This window comes from Pyricularia pennisetigena (genome assembly GCF_004337985.1).
Source record: "Pyricularia pennisetigena strain Br36 chromosome 7 map unlocalized Pyricularia_pennisetigena_Br36_Scf_7, whole genome shotgun sequence".
Taxonomy (NCBI): domain Eukaryota; kingdom Fungi; phylum Ascomycota; class Sordariomycetes; order Magnaporthales; family Pyriculariaceae; genus Pyricularia; species Pyricularia pennisetigena.
In genome coordinates, this window is record NW_021940919.1 from 175,338 (window position 1) to 198,506 (window position 23,169).

Sequence of the window (23,169 nt, forward strand, 5' to 3'; positions counted from 1 at the left end):
GATCCGAAATGAGTGAGGCTTTTGGGATTTGTAATGCACCCGAATCTCTTGATAATGAGCTTCCTGCAGCGAAAAGAACGACAGCTGAGGTGAAGCAGTGTTGGACACTTGGTTGTCGACAAAAAAGATTGACGAGGGGTGAGAGGTGTGACGAGAGGACCAGAAGAGAGAGAGGAAAAAAAAAGGAGAGAGAGCAAGAGGGGAATAAGTAAAAGCAGCGCGAAGGAAGATTAAGATTATTGTTTGAGATGATACTCCAAAATGTACCCCTGTTGCATATTTCTCGCTTAATGCTTAAAGCTGCCTTTTGGCAGCACTCAACATATCGTGACTGCCTAGAACCGGGGGAGGAAAGCGGTCCTCGGATCCATTCATTGGCTGACAGACTGACGCTAATCAATACAAGCAAATTCTGGACGCGGCTATTTTACTCGTGCCTGCCATTCTTTTGCTAAGCATTCGATGTAAAGAGAATTGTGGCGAGTTTGAAGAAACACTGGCGATATGATTGATTACTGATCAATGAGACTATATTCATGTACCAAACCATATATATCCTGAGCTCATTGGTGATGTCTGCCTTGTGTTGAAAGCTGCGAGTAACATCATCATTGGTATCATCAACATTGACTCAAACTTCTGCAGCAAAAACATCACCCTTCGCTGTCACTCACATCCGCAGCCTTCTTATTGTGAGTGAATTGCTGCGAGGCAAAAGTGCTTCCAGCGCCGCGCCTGTTTCTACTGGTGCATAGGGCCGGTCTTTGTAACTACTCTATATTCATCTCACAGCACCGAACGTCGTTTTCACTATATGGTGAATTTGATATAGTTGGTACTTGCATGCGTTGGTAATGTAGCAGATATCTGTTGTTTAAGATTGTGTTGGTCGAGTTGTGTATCATTCGAGTTTCTTGCTACAAGAAATAGCCCGACGAACATTTAGGTTGACAACTGAAAAACTCTCGCCAAAGGGATCAACTTTGCAGTCAAAGCAAAGTCAAAATACATGCTGAATAGAGAAATCCGCCAAGGCCAGGGCAGCAGCGGTGGCGGATATCGACGTCCTAAGAGACCGCAGCAGTGCAGCCTGATATGTCAGCAGGGACCACAGGACGTGTGCTGAGATGTGCCAAAGCTTCATTCATACCAGTCGGAGGAGGGTCCGGACGGCTCCTTCATATGCACCCAAGATTTCATCTTTGCAGCCACTCCTGCAGACATTGAGTGGTAGGGCGGCACCACCGTATTCACAACAGAAAACTAAGACCTTTCAGCACCGCGGGCGATGTGGCTGAGCTTGCGAGTGAGAAGGGCTTTGCCTATGCGGGCGAAAGCGTTCCGCTTCGACAAGCCGTAACACCAAGCTGCTCAACCATGCTAACCAAACCTGCTCTGAGTTGTACTGGTACTGTCATCCGGCACAGGACCTCGAAGGTGACTTATATACACTATTACAACGAGTTGACTCCATGTACTTCCACGGCCGCTAGAAGCAGTCTGGCTGTTGAATCGTGGTTAATTGGCATATGAAAAGCAGCCTTCTCTCGACCGCCAGTTCCATCAAACTGTCTGTCTTACTTAGCGCTTCATGGCCATGATAGAGCATATGGAAGACATACTCCATCACGTGCATGTATGTTGAGGAGCGTCGAGGAGCATCTTGATCTTCTCTTGCAAAATGTCCTCTTCCAGACAGCAAATCCGTGATATAACCCAGAAGCATCTGTTCAACTTTGAAGTGACAAGCTTTTGTCTACCTTGATTACAGCCGTACTTGCCAAGCTCTGCGACCTTTACTCTGATATCGGGTTGAAGGACCATCGATTCTAGAACCACGTAGATAAGCCCAGCCTCGAGCATTCGAACTAATACCTCCCAAGACCTGGTCCTTTCTGTCTACCTACACTGTACTTTCCAGCATACTTTGCGAGGGTATGGAAAACCTAAGATAGTCCTGAGAAAGAGCCATTTTGACTGTTGATATCTCCAATCTACTCAGCAGCCTCTGGCCAGTTCACAGACGTCACTCAACCCGAGGCACCTCAATCATCAAAAAATCCGATATCGCTCTACTGAGCTTTCTGTGGGCCCGTAAGCAAACGTGATCTTTATGGCTTAGCAGGACCGGCATTTCTCCTTTTGGACCTTCCGGGTGTCGTTGGTCCATACGCATCGACACATTATGCCGAGTGAAATGACTCCTCTATTCTCATAATCCCGATGTATGGGCAGGGGGAAAGCTGAAAGCTCTGGCAAGCTGGCCTGCAATAGCCAGGTTCAAGTCTGGACCAAACAGAGTGAATGAGATATGGTCTCTTCATAAGCGAGGCGAGCAGGGCAGGGACGTGGTCGAAAAAAAAAAGGCCTTGGGCAACAGGGGATTTCGACCCGACGGCGCTAAAAAAGTGGCAGCATGCTGGCAGCTTCTGGTGGATTATGCTGTGCATACGAAGTCTCTACTGCGGACGTTTTGCCAATAAAGTTGCCTGATTTGGTGAGAGCCTCTGCATGACTTGCGGTCACAAAAGCAATATTCAAACCACGGCGAGACGCGTTTATGCTTAGCGTCCCACTTCACTAACATAGGGTTGGCACTATGTTGCCAGTTCTGGCTGGTACTATGGAGTAAGTAAGCTAATGTCGGGTATAAAGCAAAGAGTCGATTGGTACAACAGGCCGGGTAATTCGACCTCCAACCAGCCTCATGCATTGAAGTGGCTTTTTCAACATGCGCAGCAAAAGACCAAGGCAGGTACACTAGGCATGCATGCTGCAGCATCTCTGGCTAGCCAGTGACCATGTCCACTCATGGAAGACTCGGGCTGCACAGGAACTGAAGGCTCGAGAAACCGGGCCTTGGCAGGCTGGGGTGGAAATGTCCAAGGAATGCGCAGGTGGTTTGTTGGATCTTTTATGCTTTGCGCTGACATTAATTATTATACTCCCCATGTTATAATAAGCTCATGGGATGGATTTTGCGGCTCCCTATCCGCCCCAACTGCAAGGTTTCCTTGATTGGGCAGCAGCAAAGTTGTTGGAACCTGGGGGGTGTGGTGGTCATGAGAGGTAGGCTGCAGTGTCGATCAATTGTGTTTTTTTAATTGTAAACATTGACACTTTAATTGATTGTTGAACGTTGTACAAAAAGAGGGTTTTAAAGGGTACTGTTTTCGCACGTGCTCCTTTGTCGATCAATCCACTCCTGTAGAACTCTGGTACAAATTCCTTGTTGTGGCTTCTTGGAGGAAGCAGTCAGCCGTCGAAAAAAAAAAAAAAAAAAAAAAAAAAAAAAAATAGAGAGATTTAACGCCAAACAAACCACCAAATCTTACCTAGGACCTAGACACAGGGGTCCAATCTGCGTCGTAAAACCAAGTCGTTGGCTGCTGGACGGACGAGCGGACGAGACGGGGATCTGCTGATGTTCTTTGTGCGGCATGCGTGGTGGCGAGAAGGGTTGACGGACGAGTGCATATCTTAATGTTGATTGAGTGCTAGTTTAGGTGCCGAAATACCTATCCAAGCCTACCTCGCCTACCTACCCAACGTGCAGCACACGCCAGGGGAGCCCTTGCTTGGTCGCATGTCCCAACACCAAAAGACATGGTTACCATCGGGCCGCAAGAACAGGAGGAGAGGGGGGAAACAAAAGACGAACTACGGATAAGGTCAAAGCCGTCAAAGCCCAATCGCAAATAAGTTTTAGTCATACTGGGCTTGTCGAATGTCGAATGCCAATCAATTCTAGGTAAAGCTGTCCGGCACTTTGGGTTTCCGTAGCAGCGTACTGCCATTCATTGTTGCGGTCTGGCGATTTCCCAGATGTTGCAACTGAGCGGTGGCGATCTGCGACAGGCATTCTCGAATAAGGGCAAAGAGAGCGCCCGAATGCTTATCGGTAATATACGTAGTAGTACCGGCGTGTTTGGTGTTGCAACCATGCTGTTTACTACTTACAGAGTTTGTACACCAAGAGCCCAAAGAAACTTCGTCGATGCCCAATCCTGTTTGAGGTTTAATCATAGGAAGGGGGCGAGAAATTGAATGAGGGAAAAAAAAAAAAAAAAAGCCTTCGGCAAGGTAAGCAGGGTCTCGCGGCATGCAGAGCAGTGTTCGCGTAATGGGGCGATTGGGTTGTCCAGCTGCAGGTGTATGGCCTAATAGTACGGCAGAGCTTGGAAATGCCCTGTCAATAATGACGCTTCTTCAGGAGAGCTTCCATCTTTGGCAAAGGCAAAATACCTTTTTGGACGACAGATGATCGACTCTCGCCTGCGGATAAACATGCAGTTTGTGAAACCACAAAGCCCTGCAAACCCTGCTTGGGCATTAGCATCGGTGGATCTGGGTTTGTCTGCCCTAGTACTTTCATAGTTGGCGTGATTTTTTACCGAGTGAGCATTTCGGAGCAGAAGTCGCCCCGATAGAAGCTGATGGAAATCACCCAGATCCTGAAACCAAAACAAGCTCAGTACAGTACCCAGGAAGTTGGAATCGAACTTTGTAGTTGGGTACCTTGTTGTATCTACAGTAACTAAAAACGTAGGGCAGGTACACAAAATGGTGACCCCTCATTGTGGTACAGAAACCATGACGGCAAAAAGCTAATTAACACCAAGTTACCGACGGTGCTGGGGGCAAGCTGGAGACCAGCATTCTGGAAAAATAATAACCACAGTAGGACGTCATCAAGACTTCGAATCGACCCCACCAGCTCAACTACTCTCCGTGCCACTACCTAACCCAGGAAAACCAGAGGACAATAAACAGAAAAAGCCCCTAGCAACCCAGCCATATCCTAGCAAATCTAATAATGCCCTTATCCAGACCAATGGATACAGGCCCCAAGATCTTTTCCTGCACAAATACGTATTCCTCCTGACAATTGACTGGAAAAAGCAGATCAACGTCATGTTTCGAGTAGGGAGTAGTTTATGTTGCACCTGTAACACGCTGGCCATAATTATATGCTTGCAAGAGCCGCAGAAGCGTGGATAATCGGAAAAAGAGGACAATGATACTGTGCCCGACTAGTCTAAAAGTAGCACCACATAGTAAAGCCGAGGACAAAAATATGGGATGGGAGTGACGGTACACCACGTTCAAGTTCGGGTTGTACCTGGGGTTAGTCCCGTCACATTGACCGCGGTGGGGTTGGGATACTAAATTTGATGATGGAAACCCGGCCAAATGTGGGAACGGTTCGTATATTTGACCTAGCTATACCTTAATCAACCTGGATTTAGCCTGGGAGGTGGGCAGAAACAAAGGGGGGTTAACGACTCGTTCTTGCCTGACTGGGGAGCAGCGTGGCGTCCCATAGTGGACCAAGGCCAGACGTCTTTTCCATGCGCACGCAATAATAGTACAGTACTTGTCAACTGAGGTTGGTCGAGGTACCCATGCACGTTGGGCTTGGGAGCTGGCCGCACAGGGCAGGAACGAACTCCTAGGAGCTTGGCCTGGCCCTCTCTGCCCTAGGCGCCCTTCCGGTCCATCTGCTTCTAGGTCGAACGGAAAATCCTTCCAAAGATGAGATAGAGAATCAAGGGGGGGGGGGAGGAAAATCAAGCTGTGGAACAGGAAATCTCTTGTCAAAAAGAAATAAACAGAATCACTTGCCTCTCTTTCCCATCTTGTCTTCTTGTTTGCCACCCTTTAAAATCTATCTTGCGTTTCCTTCCGAAGCCTTCTAGAAAAGAAGGTTTGCTGCTATCCAGACGATAGACAGCTAAGGGATTCAGGCACGCGACCATTTCTGCCCAAAACGACGCCGTTGGTTCTTCTTGGCAACGGCATGCTTCGTTCCTGAGGGACTGTTTTTGGTTCTTACTTTTTTTTGTTGTTGTTTTCTCTGAAATTTAATCGCATCCCACGCCAAGTACATTGGCAGCGACCCTGACCGACCGACCTACAGCAAAACCGCATAATAAGCCTAGACACCTTGCTTGCTTTACTGGTAGTGGTTCTGGACGGCCCGCTGGCTTGCCCTGTCTGATCAAACCCCAAACCACACCAATCTGCAGCCCTTCTGCAGCATCGGCCATCTGTCTCTTTTCTGGTCGCATTGCATCTGCCCGTCCGTCGCATCATTGGCAGAAACAGCTCCGTGACGAGGTACGCGCGGCCGCATAGCTTCACCCCAATCCAGTCCACCCCCCACCCACACCTATCCTACTCCAAGGCTTGCCTCAACGGACGCTCTGGCTCCATGAGCAGCTTGCTGCGGGAGGTCCGTCACTTGCAGTATCAGTAGCCCGTCGCCCGCCCCCGTTTGCATCCGTGCCGCTGGGTGCAGACTGACTGGGGCTAACGCTGAGCTGGGCTGACTGACATTGACATACCAAAAGAAAAGGCTCGGGCTGACCCCGCTTCCTAGTCTTACTTTTTGTCGATCCATCTTCTCTTGTCACTCATCTCGCGACTCGACTCCTACTCGACTCTTGAGAACTTTTTTTTTTTTTTTTTACTTGACGCTAAGGGTCGTCAACCATTGCCCAAGCTACCTCCCAACAAGACATATCCTGCAACTTGCCCGTTCACGTGCGACAACGCAGCAAAGCGACAACACTTTAATCACACGAGATTGCACGCAATTCGATCTCCTTGCGATATCTATTTTTTTTTTTTTGTCGACATTTCTACAAACCAACCACCTACCCATAATCCCGGCGATCGAAACAACCTCTCGGCGTGGTATTTGGTGCCTTGCTTCAATTTAGGAACCGAGCCTGCTCTGTCTAAAGCCGTCGGACGCAGGCTCAGAAAATCAACATGTCAGAAAGAGAACGCCGCTATAGATATGCCATCCCACGGCCTCGGTCGCCTACATTCAACCCTGCTAGGGCCACGACCGAGAGCTTTCCCTCATTTTACAATGGTGGCGACCTACCTCCGATGTCTGCTACCTCGCTTGCTACTTCGCTTTTCGACATGATGACGCCACGCGGACAAACTGCCGACTATCGCCCTCAAGCTATCCCTCCCTCGACGACCCACCATGCCACGTATGTCGTTTCCGACTCTGCTGCTTCTCGAAGAGAAACTTTGAGACCTAGGAGCTCAAGCCATAGAGAGCATGGCCGGGGCCATCGTTCGCACTCCGATGCTGCCAGCCGGCCAATCATTGTCACCACCACCAAGAGACCAGAGGCACCAAGCTCGCATGCATCATCGAATGCCAGGCCCGGAAGCCCCACACGCGACGCTTACAGATCGAGTGATGATGGTGGCTCTTATTATTCTCAGCCCGCCTCGTCTCTGCGACCACGGAGCCGGCAGTCGTACGGTGGTCATCACCACCCGCCATACAGCGCTGGACTTGACAACGAGGAATATCGCCGTCAAAGGGATCGCCTGACGGCTGACGACCGCTATGGGCACTCCCGTCACGACTCGCATCGGACCCGACCAATGTCTGTCTACGCCAGCATGCCTCCGAGCAAGAATACCGCGCCCATTGACTATGACAATGGGGATGTAGAGTACACGAACCCTGGACAACTGGCAAGATACGACCTGGAACACAGCCGTCCAGAGCCGCGCCGTCGTGAGAGCCTCGACAGGTACCACCGCCCAAGCACTAGTATTTCCTCAGATATTGGTAGCAGACCATACCACGAGTCTTCGCGTCGTGGGCCCCCACCTACCACCTGGGGTCTTGACAAGATGAACCAGAGTATATCTTCGGGACTTTACGATCAGCCTCGCGTGCCCATCTCGCCACTCACGTCTGGCTTGCCCCGCGAATCGCAGTCGCGTCGGCTCAGTGGCAATCTTGAGCTTCCAAACAGCCCACTGAGGCACCCTAGCAACTCGCGAACCCGACCGGTCTCGCTATATCAGGAAGAAGAGCGCCGACCAGGGCCACCTGATCAGCACTCCAACCACCACCACCGTGGGCGGGGCCGCGAAGACGAGCAGCACGTTCGGCGAGAGTCGAGAGACCGCGATCATGGAAGAGATGCTTTCACGACCCCGCAAAGCGCCATAGAGCAACGCGGCTTTGGTGTGGTTGTGGACGGGAAGCCTGTAGAGCTTCATCGACGGGAGGAGTCGCGGGATCGGTACCGTGAACGCGACAGAGATCGCTACCGAGACGATGATCTTGATCGAGGCGCTGATCGGGTCTCGGACGAGCGTCGTCGGGAACGCCGGGAACGAAGAAAGCAATACCACGGTGAACCAAAGCGTCCGTCCGATGACAGCTTAGATCGGGTTATTATCCGCGAGACTGAACGCAAGCCCGAGAAGGATGATCACAAAATCCGCAAAGACAGCCCACGCCGTGATGATGATGCCAAGGACGGAAGGAGCAAGGACGACAAGGCCAGTAAGGATGACAAGCAAGTCAAGGAAAAGAAGAGTGATAGCTCAGTTGATGCCACGTCACAAGAGCCTAAGCGGCTTCGCGATACTGTAGCTGCGGGGCTCAGCCTTGCGGCCGCATCCATCGGTATTGGCTCTGCGCTCAGGGACAAAGATAAGGATAAAGAAAAGGACAGCGACAGCAGCAAGGCAGACAAGGTAGTGACGGTTGAGAAATTGGGAGGGGATGACCGAGGTTCTTCTCGACGTCGCGAATCGGTTTCTGCTGGTGCACCACCAAGGCCCCTCAATGAAGCGGAACTTCGGCCAGCGATGCGAGAAAAGCCGGCGCCAGTAGTTCATCCGAAGCCAGCTGCGGCTCATGATGAATGGGAGATGGTCGATCGTCCGTCCGAAGACAGGAGGAAGCCAAGTCCAGACTCCATGCCTGTGCCAGGCACGCATGAGCGCAGTCAACAAGAGTCCGATGGGCGACTAAGCGATGATTCGGCAGACCGCATAGTGCTCGTTGAGCGTCCTGTAGAGACAGCTCGTGCACCAAAATCATCGCACGAGCCAGCCACTGATAGGGATTTTGAGAAGAAACCAGCCGCACTGCCTTCGAGTTCAACGGCTGAAGATCAGCAACCATTGCGCCGCTTCTCCCGCCGCGCCCGTGGAGAGGCGGGCGGTGCAGCATTCAGGCCAACCGATACTGCCGATCTTGTGGCCTTGAAGGCTCAATTGGCAGCTCAAGATACATCCAGCAAGGAGATGGAGAAAGTGGCAGCGAATCCTCCAGCAGTGGCGAATCATCAACCTACGCAGTCAGCCGCACCACCTCCACCTCCCCCCAAGGAGCCGCTTTCACAACGCGAGCCCTCGCCAGAGCGGCGACGTACATCGGCTCGAGATGCTTCGGCGGAGCGTCGGCGACCTAGAGAGAATTCGCCTGCAAGGCGTTCATCCCCACCTTCGCAAAGAGACGACGACGTCGAATTCATGGATCAGAGTGGCTCGGTCGTCCAACAACGGGACAAAAACGCTGGCGGAAGCTTCGACAGTACGAGCAGTCGAGGCCGCGAGCTGGTTGGACCCCAAGACGAAAAGTCTGTCAGAGTGGTCTCGCCACCGCGCGAAAAGGACGACAAGAAGCCCCTCAAAGGTATCCTAAAGCCAAGCTCAAAGTTCCCCGAACCCGAGAACTTTGTTCGTGAGGGGGTAGCCCCGCACAAAGATGACAAGACCAAGAAAGATGTGCCTCCAGGTGCTCGGTGGACAAAGATTGCTCGCAAACTCGTCAACCCTGAGGCCCTAACTATTGGCAAAGAACGATTTGAAGTCCGCGACGACTCTGTCATTGTTCTGCGAGTTTTGAGTCGAGAGGAGATTGAGGCCTATACGGTTGCCACTGCTCAACTTAGAGGTATGCAATATGATTCCAAGCAAAACAATGAGAAAGGCAACCTGACTAACCCATCCTGCAGAAATGCGACTCAGGGAATATGAGAAGGCGAGAGAGCGGGATCGCCGTAGGGATGACGACAAAGACAGAGAGCGGGATCGCGACCGCGACCGAGACCGTGACAGAGAAGGTGACGATGAGAGACGACGTACTAGGCGCAGGGAGAAAGACGAAGACAGCGATGATCGAGAGCCGGATCGCAAGGACCGAGCTCGGGACCGGGACGACGATAGAGAGCGAGAGCGGGATCGTGATAGACGCGAAAGAGATAGGGATCGGGAGCGGGACCGAGATCGCGACCGGAATCGTGATCGAGACCGGGATGAAGAACGGCGCCGACCAAGCCGTCGCCACTCGGACGATGACGAAGACGACGATCGTTCCGGTTATCGGTCGCGCAGGGAGCGTCCCGCCAATGACGACTAATCCTTGGATATGCTGCCATTTGACGACTGGATATGTTTTTATGATGATGCCACATACCCCAGTTTTTTACCTCTTGAATCATTGTTTATAAAGCAGGCGGGCGAGCATTCATTCATCTTATTGAAATTTATTGAGAACCCTGACTGATCTATGTTACTGGAAGTATATGCTACACGAGACGGTCATCCATATCTTTGTGACTCCAACAATCATCATGTGACCGTTGTGTGACATGCTCTTGGGTTATATGCTCCAATCAAGTGATTGCTGGAGAGGCTCACGTTGATATATATCCGGGCTATGACGTCTTTTTTTTTTCCCTCTTCGCGCATAGGTATAATGAAATGAAACCAAGGTTAGCATGACGCGCTGCCGAAGACGTATACTCGAGACGGCTAAAAGCGAGTTTGCCAGAGAGTATGCAAGGCGAGTCGGGGAGTCGAGAGGTGAGGCAGGTAAAACGCGCCGGGCGTGCGGTGAATCGTCGGCAAGCATCACACCTCGCCGTTTGCAGGCGTCCCGCATAGATGAAAAGCCAAAATGAACATAATGATCCGACGGTGTGGGGCCGTGTCTGTATCAAAATGAACAGTGAACAAAACAGCAGCTTGTAATGAGGACTTTTTTTTTCTTTTTTTCTTCTTCCTTCCTCCTTGGCTTAGCTTTTGAAGGCAGAAAAGGTTCAATGTGCCCGCCTGTAACGATGAGCAGGAAAACCCGGTGCAACAGCAGAAACCTTATGAGGAGCCATTTCGAGTAACATTTACGGACTTCTGTATATCACAACAGTCACCACATGAAACTCTGATTAGTGCGCCGGCGCCAATTAAGAAAAGGAAAGAATTAAATAGACAAATCAGAAGGGATGGGGCGTGGTTTTTTTATTTTCATTTTTATTATTATGATTTTTTTTTTAATTAAATTTGTTATTGTCAAAGTAGCCAACCAGGAAGCTTTGGAGGAATATGGTCGAATTTTGGATAAAGGCGAGTCAGAATGCCCGACACTGCTTTTGTGCTCCGTGTGTCACGACTAAAAGGTCAATTTATGTTTAATATCCAGTAACACTTTTTGCCTGTGGGCTACATGATAATAAGCCTTGTGGTGAACCAAAAGGATGAGGGATTGACGCGCCTGTTTCCTTTTTATGATCAAGGTTTTGGATAAAAGAACTGAAGGGTGTAGGAGTATCGTACCCAGTTTTTGGCTCTGCCAAGCTGGCCGGATGAACTCGCCGGGGTGCCTGATAATCTCATCTCACTCAACCATGTTACGGCTGATCTCGCCGTCCCAACGGCCAAGGAGGAAACCACACTTTTAGCATAGACCTTGTAACATACGCGCGTCAGACAAAAGCACCTAGACATAGCCCAGCAGACGGAGGGGCAAATTATGACGGCAAATACATCAGTGTCCCACGTATTTTGGTAGTGAATGAACTACAATATGAATGATCTTTGAAGTCAACTATTCGCGGTAACCCCCCGTAATGCAGTTTATGCCACCACAAGAGATCAGACCCAGCCTTCTAACCTTGATAAAGATGAACACAGCAAATAGGAACGAAAGAAAATAGAAATAAATAAGCAACAATAAACGCGCGCGGATTCCCCCGTGAGGGGGTTAAGGTCCTTCTTGAAAGCACCGCGCATAAAGTCTAAGAGGTTTGAGGTCATATCCACGTCCCGCAGTGAAAACCCAAAGGAAAGAAAGAAAAAATAAACATAGCAAGCCAAGAAAAAAAAAAAAAAAAAAAAGAAAAAACCCGCCCAGAAAAATAAATAAATAAAAACCAAGCCGCCCCAGTCACATCACACGCCTTGCCTAGATAAAAAGAAAACTAGAAACAAGTGTAAAGAGATAGGTCCGCCAAAGAAGAGAACAAATAAAACCCCGTCAATAACGACAGTGAAAAGGTATGAGTAACCCATGGCAAACCAGCCTCTCTACCCCCCGTCTCTAAAACACAGAAAAAAAAAAACAGAAAAAAGAAAACAAAAAATACTATACCACGCAATTTTATTTTCCGGGTTTGCCAGTTTTGGGTATTGACGCAGATGTTGGATACCCACCCAATCCAGTCGCCAGTGCCAAGAAGAATAGAAGGCTTAGAAAAGAACCAGTAAAGAAACGCAAAACCCGACAAAATAATGAGGGAAAAAATGACAATGAAGGCAGGTACAAAATAACAGAGTGGTTTGATATGCGCAGCCCCAGCCAAATGGTGATTGATGTCGAAACCACAGAGTACGCAACAGTATAAGTTGGCAGACATGCAGTCAAAATCAACTAGGTGAGAAGTGCAAATGGGCGTTCGAAAAAAAAAGTCAAATCGATAGGTGCAGTGACGCAAGATTATGTCGTAGATTGTCAGATTTTTCACGAAGATTCGGTATCGTCTTTCTTTTCACTGCGGCGCATCCGCTCGTTCCACTTGCGCTTGCCAACGCGAGTCTCAAAGTGAGGGCTGACTGTCTTGACGTCTTGCATGAGGGACTCGATGGCAGATCGCGTCTTGTTACGGTAGCAGTCCACTGGCGAGAAGAACCAGATCTGATTAGCTAGCTGCTTGAATGAAATCGACATGCAAATCAGGAAATGCTCGATGCAGATGAGAACTTACAAGCTCGCTGCAGGAAGATGGTTCTTCCAGCAAACACACGACTCTGGAGCCAAGCCATACGGTATCCAAGATCGTTGAGGCGGACCTCCTTTCCACGGAAACCCCTGCGCATACGGGGAATGGCGACCTCTCCCTCGGATCCATCCACCATGGGAACACGGACCATAGCCTTGGCCCTTGAGCCTCTTGCAGCCCTACGACCCTCTGTGTCGGTGGTGCCGTCATCCTCGGCTCCAGGGTCGTCACTCAGGTCGTCCTGAAAGAACTTGGACCCGGTCGCGCTGGGCGGGGGACTCTGCATCTCGCGCGGGAAGTAAGAGCGCGGATATACCGAGCTGTTCTTGCGGAAGCTGTCGGGGATCTCGCGTGTATCGACGCCATCGAGCGTGACGCGTACCCGCAAACGGGATTGCCGGTCGCTATCCTCGACAAGAATGAACTTACGTTTCTTTGCCTCGGGGATGTCGGGGAAAAGGTCATCGGGTTCCTCCGCATCAGCCCTGCTGTGACGCCGAGCAGCGATGGCGCCACTGCTGGAGGAGTTATGACCGCTGCCATGGTGAAGGGTGTCGTGGATGGAAGGCATCGACGACGACCCCGAGGGTGCGCCACTCTGGTAGCCCCCATATCCACTGAACTGGTGCGAGGGGTGGACATCGTCCTGGCTACCGCCAGTCTGTGGCGGGGCCTGATGGTGGTGGTGATGATGTTGGTCATCAGAGAAGGAGTCTCCATCCCCTAAGCCAAGACAAGAAAAAGCGGATCTAGTCAGCATGAAAAACCCCTTAAAAGTCTTGGCATGATCAATCGACTGGAGGGGCTGGGCGGAATGAGCGGAGGGCAACAAAAGCGGGCAATACAGGACAATGCAAATATCAGTGATGCAGAGGGATTCCAATACAATGGAGGCCAGCGCTATGCCTAACAATAGCAGCGAAGCCTATTATTTTCTTTCTTTCTCTCTTTCTGCTGACTGGTGCTATGCCGAGGGGTATGGACATGTCAAAACTGACTGTGCAGTGATGACGAGGCTTGGATAAAAAGGAGGTCTGTTGCCAGCTGCAGACGCAGCAAACGCTGCAGAGCTTCTTGCCAGTAGCCAAAACCGATCCAGAAAATCCATAGCCGCAGATGTAAAAACCAAGACCAAGCAACAAGGCCCGAGAACTAGATGTAATGTACAAGGCCGTCCTGAGTTGGGAAACCTTCCAACACTGTATCTGCCGGTGACAGCATGGAGACGTTCTCTGTGTTTGGGCTGCGGCGCCGCTATATAACGACAAACGAAATCGGGTGCTGCGCAGTTTCCATTATCCCAAAAAAAAATATGACGTACCCGGAAGGAAAAGGAAACAATGATGTAGCAAGTGAAAAGAAGTAAAAACGCAGAGCCGATCCGAGGAAACAATGTAGTGATATGAAATAAAGAAGGAAAACTCGCAGCACAGGTATAGTAAAATTGCAATGATGCTGACATGAGGTGTAACTTGAAAAGGAAAATCAAAGCAGCTCAAAATCACATCTGGTGGAACATACCGACTTCTCCGCCCTCCTGGCCGTGACCATCAGCGTGGTGGTGGTGCTGTTGCATTTGACCCATGCTGTTCATGATGGGTTTACCCATGCCGCCACCGGGGCCCATAGATCCGGGGCCGCCGGGCATCCCTGCCGGACCGCCGGGTCCCCCGGGACCACCAGCCATATGGCCAGCAGGCATAGGGTTCGTCTTTCGTGTCGTCATTTTGGCCATGCGACGAACGCGCCTGCTTCGTAGGCGCGGATCCCTGTTGCTGTTACGCCAGCTGTCCACAGCACGCTGGATCAGGCCACGCTTGCCCCGCAGCGGTGTGTTCAGCTGTGCAAGCGCCCAACCGACTGTGTTACATTCCGTCTCGTACTGCAGACGGTTACCACGATATGCCTCCTTGGCCACGCACGCCCTGGGATATACGCAGTTTTCTTGCTTGAACTCAGCAGACAGCTCGTCCGTGTTGACAGACTCGACATCGCAGCGGATGGTGTATTCCATCTTGACGCGGTCGCGAGAGTACTCGAATGCAATCCATTGAACGCCATTTTGATCTTGTCTCACTACCAAAGGTGTAGTGGCTGGGATTGGGCCGGGAGCTGCGTTCGGGTTCACTCCCGCCGCGCCGCTGCCGACGTTGGAGGCATTCTGCATTGGAGCTCCGTTTTGCGCGGGCTGTGACTGGCCCATAGTCTGGTTCATCGGCGGCTGTTGGGGCATTGAGGACTGTTGGCTCATCTGCTGTGGTTGTTGTGTCATGGGCTGCTGCTGTCCAGGGCGTGAAAGCTGTGGCGGCATGCTGTGAGTCTCGATCTTGGGGTGCCTCGGACTTCCAGTCATGGCGCTTTGGGCGTGCTGAGTTGAGTGACCATGCTGGCTCATCTGGTGCTGGGCAGCGTTGTTGTGCGACATCATCATGCTCGGTTGTGAGGTCATGTTCTGGTGCGACTGTTGCGGGTGCTGGCCGTAGGGCGACTGCGCGGCCTGGGCCGGCATCGGCGGGTATTGAGCTGTTTGCTGTCCATAGTACATGGACTGCTGATGAAGCTGAGATGTAGGTTGTCCGTACATGCTCCTTTGTTGATCATGGCCAGATGGTGACGCGACAGAAGCTGGAGAGTTGGACTGTGGCGTGTGGTAAGACATGGGTGGGTAGGGTGGTCTGGGCATCGCGGCGGCCATCATTTCTGATGTGTCTACGGCAACACGCGTGTCAATGGGTGCACCAACGTGGGGACGGGGTTCTATGGAAAGTCTGCGCAACTCTGTTCCATGGGGCCTGACTTACCTGCGGATGTATACCCGCTAGTGGCACCTGGGGTGCTGTATGGGCTCTGGTGAGCGTAATAACCTAGGTCCTGGGTATGCTGCCCGCCGCTAGTCTGATTTTGCTGCTGATTGTGCTGATACGACGAGTACGCCGCAGAATGTTGCGGCTGCTGGGGAGGAGCGTGGGGATGATGCTGCTGCACAATGCTCGATGGTCGAGGATGTGGCTGTATATGTGAGGGTGCTTGACCCTGCTGCTGCGGGTGGTGGGGATGATGCTGTTTGTTTAAAAGACAATAATTCTGTTAGCTGATTTGTGACCACCACACAAAGGAAGATATGGACACGGCTGGGTGAATTTTTTTTTCTCCAAAGAATAGAAAAGAAGTTGATGGCAGGGGTAGGCTTGTGGCAACCCTGGTAAAAAAAACTAGGGTGTCTGGACGTGGTCAACGCAGGGCAGCGGGTGGCGTGCCCACGCTCGCCCCGGTGCGCAGCCAGCGGCGACCATCAAAACCCCCGGAACAGAGAATTCTGGAGGCGCTCTGCTGACCCATGCAAACGCGAGCACTTGCGACCAGAAAAGAGCAAAAAGGGAGAAAAGCAAAAAAACAATATGAACAAAAAGGAAACGAGTATGTTGATTTTCGGCGTTTTGGCGCAACTATCGAGCCCACTAGACCCTTGCGCAAAATGGCAAAATCTCCCGCGAGGGTCCTTGAAATAACCTCTCATCTAGAGATGTAGCCAAGAAGTCGCGACAGTTGAAAAAAGGTGTGCAAGCGGGGAAAACAGTAGGAAACAGTGGTGACCAACCAACCAGCAAAGCTAGTAGTAGTGACGGTGTGCGTACTAGATGGGAGCAGTCGAGATGGTTGTGCGGGAAGGTGAGCAAGGACGCAGCACAGGCAGCAGGGGATGGCACGGTTAAAAAGTAGATAGCCTAGGGATTACTGATGCGGGTGTACCGGGATTATTGGATTGGGGGAGGGGACAGAAAAAAAAAAAAATGCTGGGTGCTCCAGAGCAGATCACAAGTACTGTGTAGCAGATATGTGGGGATGGGAATGACAAAGTAGTGACGGGGGGCGGCCGCTAGGATGGGCTATTATTATGTCGACGGTAGCCCGCGCCAGTATATCAGGCACGAAATAAGGGGGTAGCAATACTGGAGCATACATGATAATAGCCCCGAGATTGAGTACCCAAAAAGTAAAAAAGCGTCGTCGTCAATGCCACCAAGACAGGCAACTTGCCTGCAGGCATGCTAGCCACCCAGTGAGCGCCATCCAGACAAACCACACGTCCTGCAAAGAAGACTCGGTGACCTTTCAGACGTGTGGATTCGCAGTGGGACCCAAACTCCAAGATAGAAGCATGTTGACGACGAGCCAATCAGATAGCCGCTTGGTGCCCAATCAAACATTACTTCGTACTTGGTGGAGAGTGGTGTGCTGGCAGGGGGTGCGGCATTGGAGAGGCCCGACTAGCCAGGGTGAGAACATGGGCAGGGTGGCGTGGTTGAAGAGTGAGTGGGGCGGCGAGGATGCATTGGGATGAGAGGCGGTGTGTGCGAGGGCCCCTGTCCTTCTCCAACAGATGCAAACTTGAGCCGGGGGTAACCAAATACGACCCAGCCCACGCCCCAGTTCCCCCAGCACCTCAGCTCTTTTTGATGCCTAGCACTAAACTGGCCTTCATGTCTGTTCCTGAACGGCGCAGACACAAAGACGGACGGGTTGGCCTGCGGTGATCTGGCAGTGCTGTTGGCGCTGGCACTAATCCTAAGGTTGGAGTGAGGAAGTATTTGACACTCTTCAACTTGAGACCGGTAGCTTCTCATGCTTCGTCTGAAGCACTGCACGCGAGGCGCTGCCACTTGGGCGGCAAGCAAGCCCCTGTTCGCAAGCCTTGCCTTTGCCAGCTCGCATTCGCAACTAGCGCGTCATCCCATTGATGATGAAATGAAAGTTTTGCTTGCTGGTCACGTTGTGGTTGACTAGCACGTGCATAATCCGCTCGCTCGCTCGATGCTATCGAGGAGGCAAGCCAGTAATTGGCTTGGTCGACGCATTGGTTTACGAGTTCTGCTTCTTTTGCTCGCAACGCACGTATAAATCAAATGTATCCAGAGGGTGAAGAAACCACAATGGTAGAGGGGGACGGGCTTTGCACGTTCACCACTTGGTAACAGCCTGCAATGTGTTCGAGGGGTTTCCCAGGTTTGACACCGTTGGATGATCCGGTTGTCTTAGCCAGGTCCATGGTCTTCTGACTTCAACCCGGCAGTTTCGTGCTAGCGCGTGGCTTATTGATCACCTTTAATTATCAAATTGCCGGCGACTCGCACACTTGCAAGAGCATGGGATGATACTTCCTGCACATTGACATCTTTTTTCGTTCCCCATGGATCGGTATAGGATAATAAGATAGAGACAAGAGATAGAGAGAGAGAGAAAAAAAAAAAAAAAAAAAAAAAAAAAAAAACTCATTTCCACCATGAGCAAACTAGCGCCGGGTTGGGTGAGATAATCGATCGCAATGCGGCAACACAAAGAACAGTGTGCCAAACGCAGTACAAGAATAAAAACGGGTGAATAAAGTCCAGACGGGAAAAGAGGTGTGGGCTGATGCCGCGCTTGCGAACATGGGACGAAACCTGGTACAGCTAGCCACAGTGCGGCGTTGCAGGCAGGCCAGACCTGGCACCATTGAAACAGGCAACCCTGTACTTAAAGTGGCTATACCCATCCCAGTCAAATTCGCGACTAACCTTGCTGCATTCTGGAATCAATCAATGAAGCAGCGCGGAGGGACATGGATTCGGGTGCTTCCATGCAGGGACTTCAGAAAACCTTGAGCACTTGCCCTGTCATTGCAGTCCAGCAACAGGGAGCAGCAGTCAGGGATCGTCGCCGGCACTTGATACCCTGGCGATTCAGCTCTGACATACACACCATTATTGACTCTGTGACTTGCGACTAAAAGTTTGTCGCAGATAAGATAATCTGCCACAGACTACCGTCGGCTAAGCAGATGCAAGTGTATGTGATGGTGTAGGACGTTGATGATGAGGGTAGATTTGTGCGCGAGGTGGGTTTTGGCAGCAGAAAATTTGAACTCTGCCAGTTGAATGAGCGTGAAGATATGTTGTGCAACACTTACAGAGTCGTTTGGCTCTTCCTTCAGTTGGCCTGGGGCCTGACGATAAGGAGCCATTGCCAATCCCATGGACGCTATTCACCTTTGGTGAATTATCCTGCTTGTAAGCCGACTGGTCAGTATTTTCAGGCAGAACTCGATCCCATGTTCCCCGCCGGCCGTGTGCATGTACAACAACCCATCTCTGTGCTTTGCTTGCTGGGAAGCTCGCGTGGGCAGATATGTTCAGACGAATCTAGACACATGGTACGTCGTGTCCCCGGAACCCTGCAAAATCCGCCGGCGAGTCGTACTGGCACAACCTGGGTTTGGGCTTGGGTAAAGGCCGCTGCACCTACGGAACATCGGGCGAAATAACTTACTAGGTCGAGACGGCGAGGTACTTCGAATGCTTGTGGCCCCAACTTGTTAGCCTAGAAAATAGACTGGGGGAGTGCCTGTAAAGTTCTCCACGGATAGCAATTAGCAATCAATTGACTGTGAATAGAACAGCAAAACACCAGGAATGTATCGAAATCTTGGTAAGGGATTTAGGAAAATAAACACTCAGTGAAATAAAAATAGAATGACATTCGGGGCTGGGGATGGGAGTAGGATTCAGGCCAAGCATGACTACAGCAAATTCATGCAGTTTCTCAAAAAAAAAAAAAAAAAAAAAAAAAAGAGGCCACTAGCGAAATGAAACAGGCTGCTTGCGATCAGTAACCCCAACAGGTTAAAATCTCCGATCTGGCTCTGGCGCGCCAACGTTGGAACGCCGACCCTCTGAAACTCAGTGACTTCGCGTCTGCGACGCGCTTCACACCGCTGGTGACGCGATCGTCTGGCAAAGAAAGAGGTCTGCTAGTGCTGAAGCAGAAGACAAAACATTAACTGACTTACCCAAACACCGAAGTCGAGATATTGTTTCTCTGGTTGTACTGCAAAATAAGATCTAGTTTGCCCTGCACTTGGCTAGACGCTGTGGTAGACGCGGTTGGCGCGACGTTCAAGCCTGGCAATCGGTCAGTCGGGTCCACCCGTGTCTTGCTGACTGCAAGAGCATGCAGTAATCCACTGAAGCTGGGGCGACTCGCAACAGGGAGTGCGTACTTTCAGGGTCTTTGTAGAACCGCCTTAAGGATACTGGCTTTTGAGTCCAAGGAATGTTAGCTTTGAAAACAGTTGTCGAGTTTTCGAGCTTGGGTTCCCTGCGCCGCAGCTTGGCTAAGCAAGGGACCAAGGGTGCGGGTCGCTATATACCACCACGGTGCAGCCTGTCAGGACTGGGGTAGTAAGATGCCAGGGATTGATGCACCAGCGACTCATGACGCAAGAAAGTACCCGTCAGGCCAAGTAACAGTCTCTACAGTAGAGAAATTGCAACTGCGATCATCGTGAAAGCGTTTTGAGCCAGCCAGATCGACAGCATTGTCCATGCGCACTACACTGGTCGCTTGACCAATTAAGCAAGTGCCTATTCAAGGGTGCCTTTTTTTAGGTGTGGCTTTTTAAAGGTGAATGCGTCTTCTGGTCAAGGAACCGGGGGTTCATGGTAGCCATATCGCGGCAGTACCCATGTCTTGGTCACCATGGGATGGATGGTTACCAACCAGATAACCCCAACATGCGAAGCCAGTAAAAAGAGACGAAAATAACGAAACCTGCAAATGCTTACCTAGATAGCCTTGTTGGCTCCTATTTTGGCAATGGGAAGGGGGAGATCGCGCGACACCCGCTGCTATTGTAAGCCACAAGCTAAATGTTAGTGATGCGGGCCGATCAGTACGATTTATGGGGTGCAGCGCACAGGCTAGACTGTCGCGAGATACACTACAGGCGACCAGCTGCAGGTACCTGGACGTGTTTTTTTTTGTTGTATTTTTCGCTTTTAGCCCGGTTTTTCGGGGTCCGATATCAAGTCGGCGAACGGTGGAGCGCTGTGTGTCCCGAGGTGGTACGCCGCTGTTGATTTGATCGAGAATACGATCGGGAAGGCGAACACCCGTACAGGTTTGTGTATATCTCGGCCAGAGCTCAGCTGGAAATTGGGACCGAGGCCGAAGGAAAATTTACGGGAGACCTTGGGTCCAAGAACAGAGCCGATTGGACCTGTGCCGGGCTGTGCGATCTTATTGAGCCTTCCAGATTGACACCTCTGCAAGTCGTCGTGTGGCAAGTCCAAACAGAGTCGGGGGGAGTGTCGACGTGCTTTCTAGATATTGACGTCTTCTTTGTCGAACCGGTCTTATTTCCTCCGGTCGTTGTGTGTGTGGGTTTTTTTTTTCGTTGCGGATGAGGGCTTCAAAGGTACGTAGATAGGTCCTCGAGAGGCGTTCGTGCTAAAATCGCGAAATTGCAGGGGTGATCGTGGTCTGCAGTTGGACTAAAAACGTTCCACAAGGTGTCAGTAGGCTGAAAGATGGAATCTATCTGTTCGTGCCTAGCGGGATCCCAGAATCTCAGGGTAGGAGCATGAAATAGAAGATTTTTAATGAACAAAACAAGTGCCCGTTGAACGCGGCTGGGATGCTGAAGAAATCTCTCCCCGCTCGAGTCTTTTCACGGCTGGTGCAATCAAGGTCCATTTTCGGGCAGGAACGATTGGGCAATTGGCATCCACCTGGTGCAAAGTTCGCAAGGGAAGGTAGGCAACGGTTCCAGTGCGTGCGTGAATCGCTGATCGTCGGAAAGGGAGGTCCCAGCAGCACAACAAGCAAAGTACTCAGTCGGTTTTCCCACGCGCAAGGTATCTCTGCTCTCCGAATTGTGTTGCATGCAGTCTGCGGCTGCAAAACCGTTCTTCCGTCCAAAAACTCAAATTGACGTCGTTTGTTCTTTAGTCGCACGTGGCGCGCGTGGCGTAAACGGGCCGGTTCTTGTCGATGAAATTTGGGATTTTTGAAAAGGGCGGGTGCAGGAAGCCGTTTGACACACAAAAGAAGGAACTATTCTCACCTCGTAGCGTCACCCAGAAGAGCGTCTAGCTTCTCAAAGCCGTCTCTCGTCTGCCTCAAGTGACTGAAAAGCTGGTACAGTCTGGCATAAGAGAAAGAAGCGCGGTGAGGCTCGGTGAAGGCGGGTGCACCAAGAGAAATAATTATAATGTACAAATGTAAGGTACGTGGGGTTTTGAGGGCGTGGCAGGCAATATTTTTTTTTCTCCCTCCTTCTTCCTGCAGAGGTGTGAAGATGGCCGGTCTACCGTGTCTTATCCACGCGGAACGTATCCGAAATTACACCACTTGGAAGACAGTGAGCAAGCGGGGCGGGCACGTGCCTACAGGAGAGAAATTGAGAATTTGCTGTTGTTGGTTGATTGCTTAGAACCGAGCCGAGGAGGAGACAATGAGAACCGTTTTTACTGTTTTACTTGGCCACACAAACGACAAATCACTTGTTTTTTCACTCTTCTCTTTTTTTCACTCTGTCTCTTTAGTTCGCCCGACTTTTCTTTTGGACACAAGGGATAATGAAGCTTTCCATTGATGCGCCTTTTGTTTGTGATGTCAAAATCGACTCGTCTCGTACCCTAGTTCTGATAGGCACACAGACAGATGCAAGGTGAGCCGGGCTGACGGGAAGACAAGGGGAGGGACGAACTTGACCAGTGGGAAGATGCAGAACCTAGCAGGGGCCCATGTCAGAAGGGAGATCAGGGGTGGAAGCTCTTACAGGGGCGAAAGATGAGCTTGGCCTATAAACAAAACTGGGATCCGAGGTTCAAGTGTCAGGGGGGCTAGGGAGGAGTCAGGCAAGGATGTGCTGACTGCAAATTTGGGGTCATTGGGGATTTGTTAGGTGCCCACCCAAAGTCACCCAAGTGACCCAAAGTTCTTTGCCCAAGTTGGTCGGGTCTCTTATTTTCTTCTTTTTTCATTTTTTTTTAATCTCTTGTGTTAACCACCAGCCATACAGGGTTCAAGGTATAGATTAAGTGCACAGAAAAACGGACGGGATAGAATAGACGGCGTTGACGGCCGCACCACAGAAAGCTTATGACAACATAGCACTTGTCATTTGCGCCAGCATCAGCCTAGTTAGGTCCGATTTTGACAGCTTTCGGGATCTATTTACGGGCGCCCGTTGTGCCATGATTTCTGTAAATCATTCACGTCAGTGAATTACATCTGACATTTATGATGCATACAGGATCCACCTGCGCATGGACAGTGGTTTGAATTGGTTACGTGCCGAGCGAAAATATGGCCACCACTCCTGCCTGACCTGTCGATTACATTACAGTGCAATTAATGGGATTCATCCCTGAAGGACAATTACTCGTATACGCGCGGCAATCGCCGTCTAACTCCTGCAGTCCTTGCCTTGCGACCCTCCTTCTCGCAGTCGCCCAACCACCTTTTCACTCTGGGTATTGTTTACGGTTGAACGAATTAAAAGTGCTGT

General features: G+C 50.8%; 3 protein-coding genes across 3 annotated transcripts; 2 read left to right on the forward strand and 1 right to left on the reverse strand.

The window, feature by feature from the left end:
* Window positions 1-6,777: 6,777 nt before the first annotated feature.
* PpBr36_09727 (uncharacterized protein) lies at window positions 6,778-10,201 on the forward strand (the record flags this gene model as incomplete). Its single annotated transcript, XM_029896846.1, has 2 exons — window positions 6,778-9,736; window positions 9,798-10,201. 2 exons carry the CDS (start codon window positions 6,778-6,780, stop codon window positions 10,199-10,201), a joined length of 3,363 nt encoding a protein of 1,120 aa, XP_029745365.1.
* Window positions 10,202-12,580: 2,379 nt separating this feature from the next.
* Window positions 12,581-18,852, reverse strand: PpBr36_09728 (uncharacterized protein; the record flags this gene model as incomplete). The annotated part of the gene is made up of 5 exons (XM_029896847.1): window positions 12,581-12,762; window positions 12,825-13,562; window positions 14,361-15,596; window positions 15,641-15,899; window positions 18,787-18,852. The coding sequence occupies 5 exons, from the start codon at window positions 18,850-18,852 to the stop codon at window positions 12,581-12,583; spliced, it is 2,481 nt and encodes an 826-aa protein (XP_029745366.1).
* Window positions 18,853-19,497: 645 nt separating this feature from the next.
* On the forward strand, window positions 19,498-20,057 carry PpBr36_09729 (uncharacterized protein; the record flags this gene model as incomplete). The annotated part of the gene is made up of 2 exons (XM_029896848.1): window positions 19,498-19,621; window positions 19,948-20,057. Coding segments are annotated over 2 exons (234 nt in total), but the record flags the coding sequence as incomplete, so codon positions are not given.
* Between the last annotated feature and the right edge of the window lie 3,112 nt (window positions 20,058-23,169).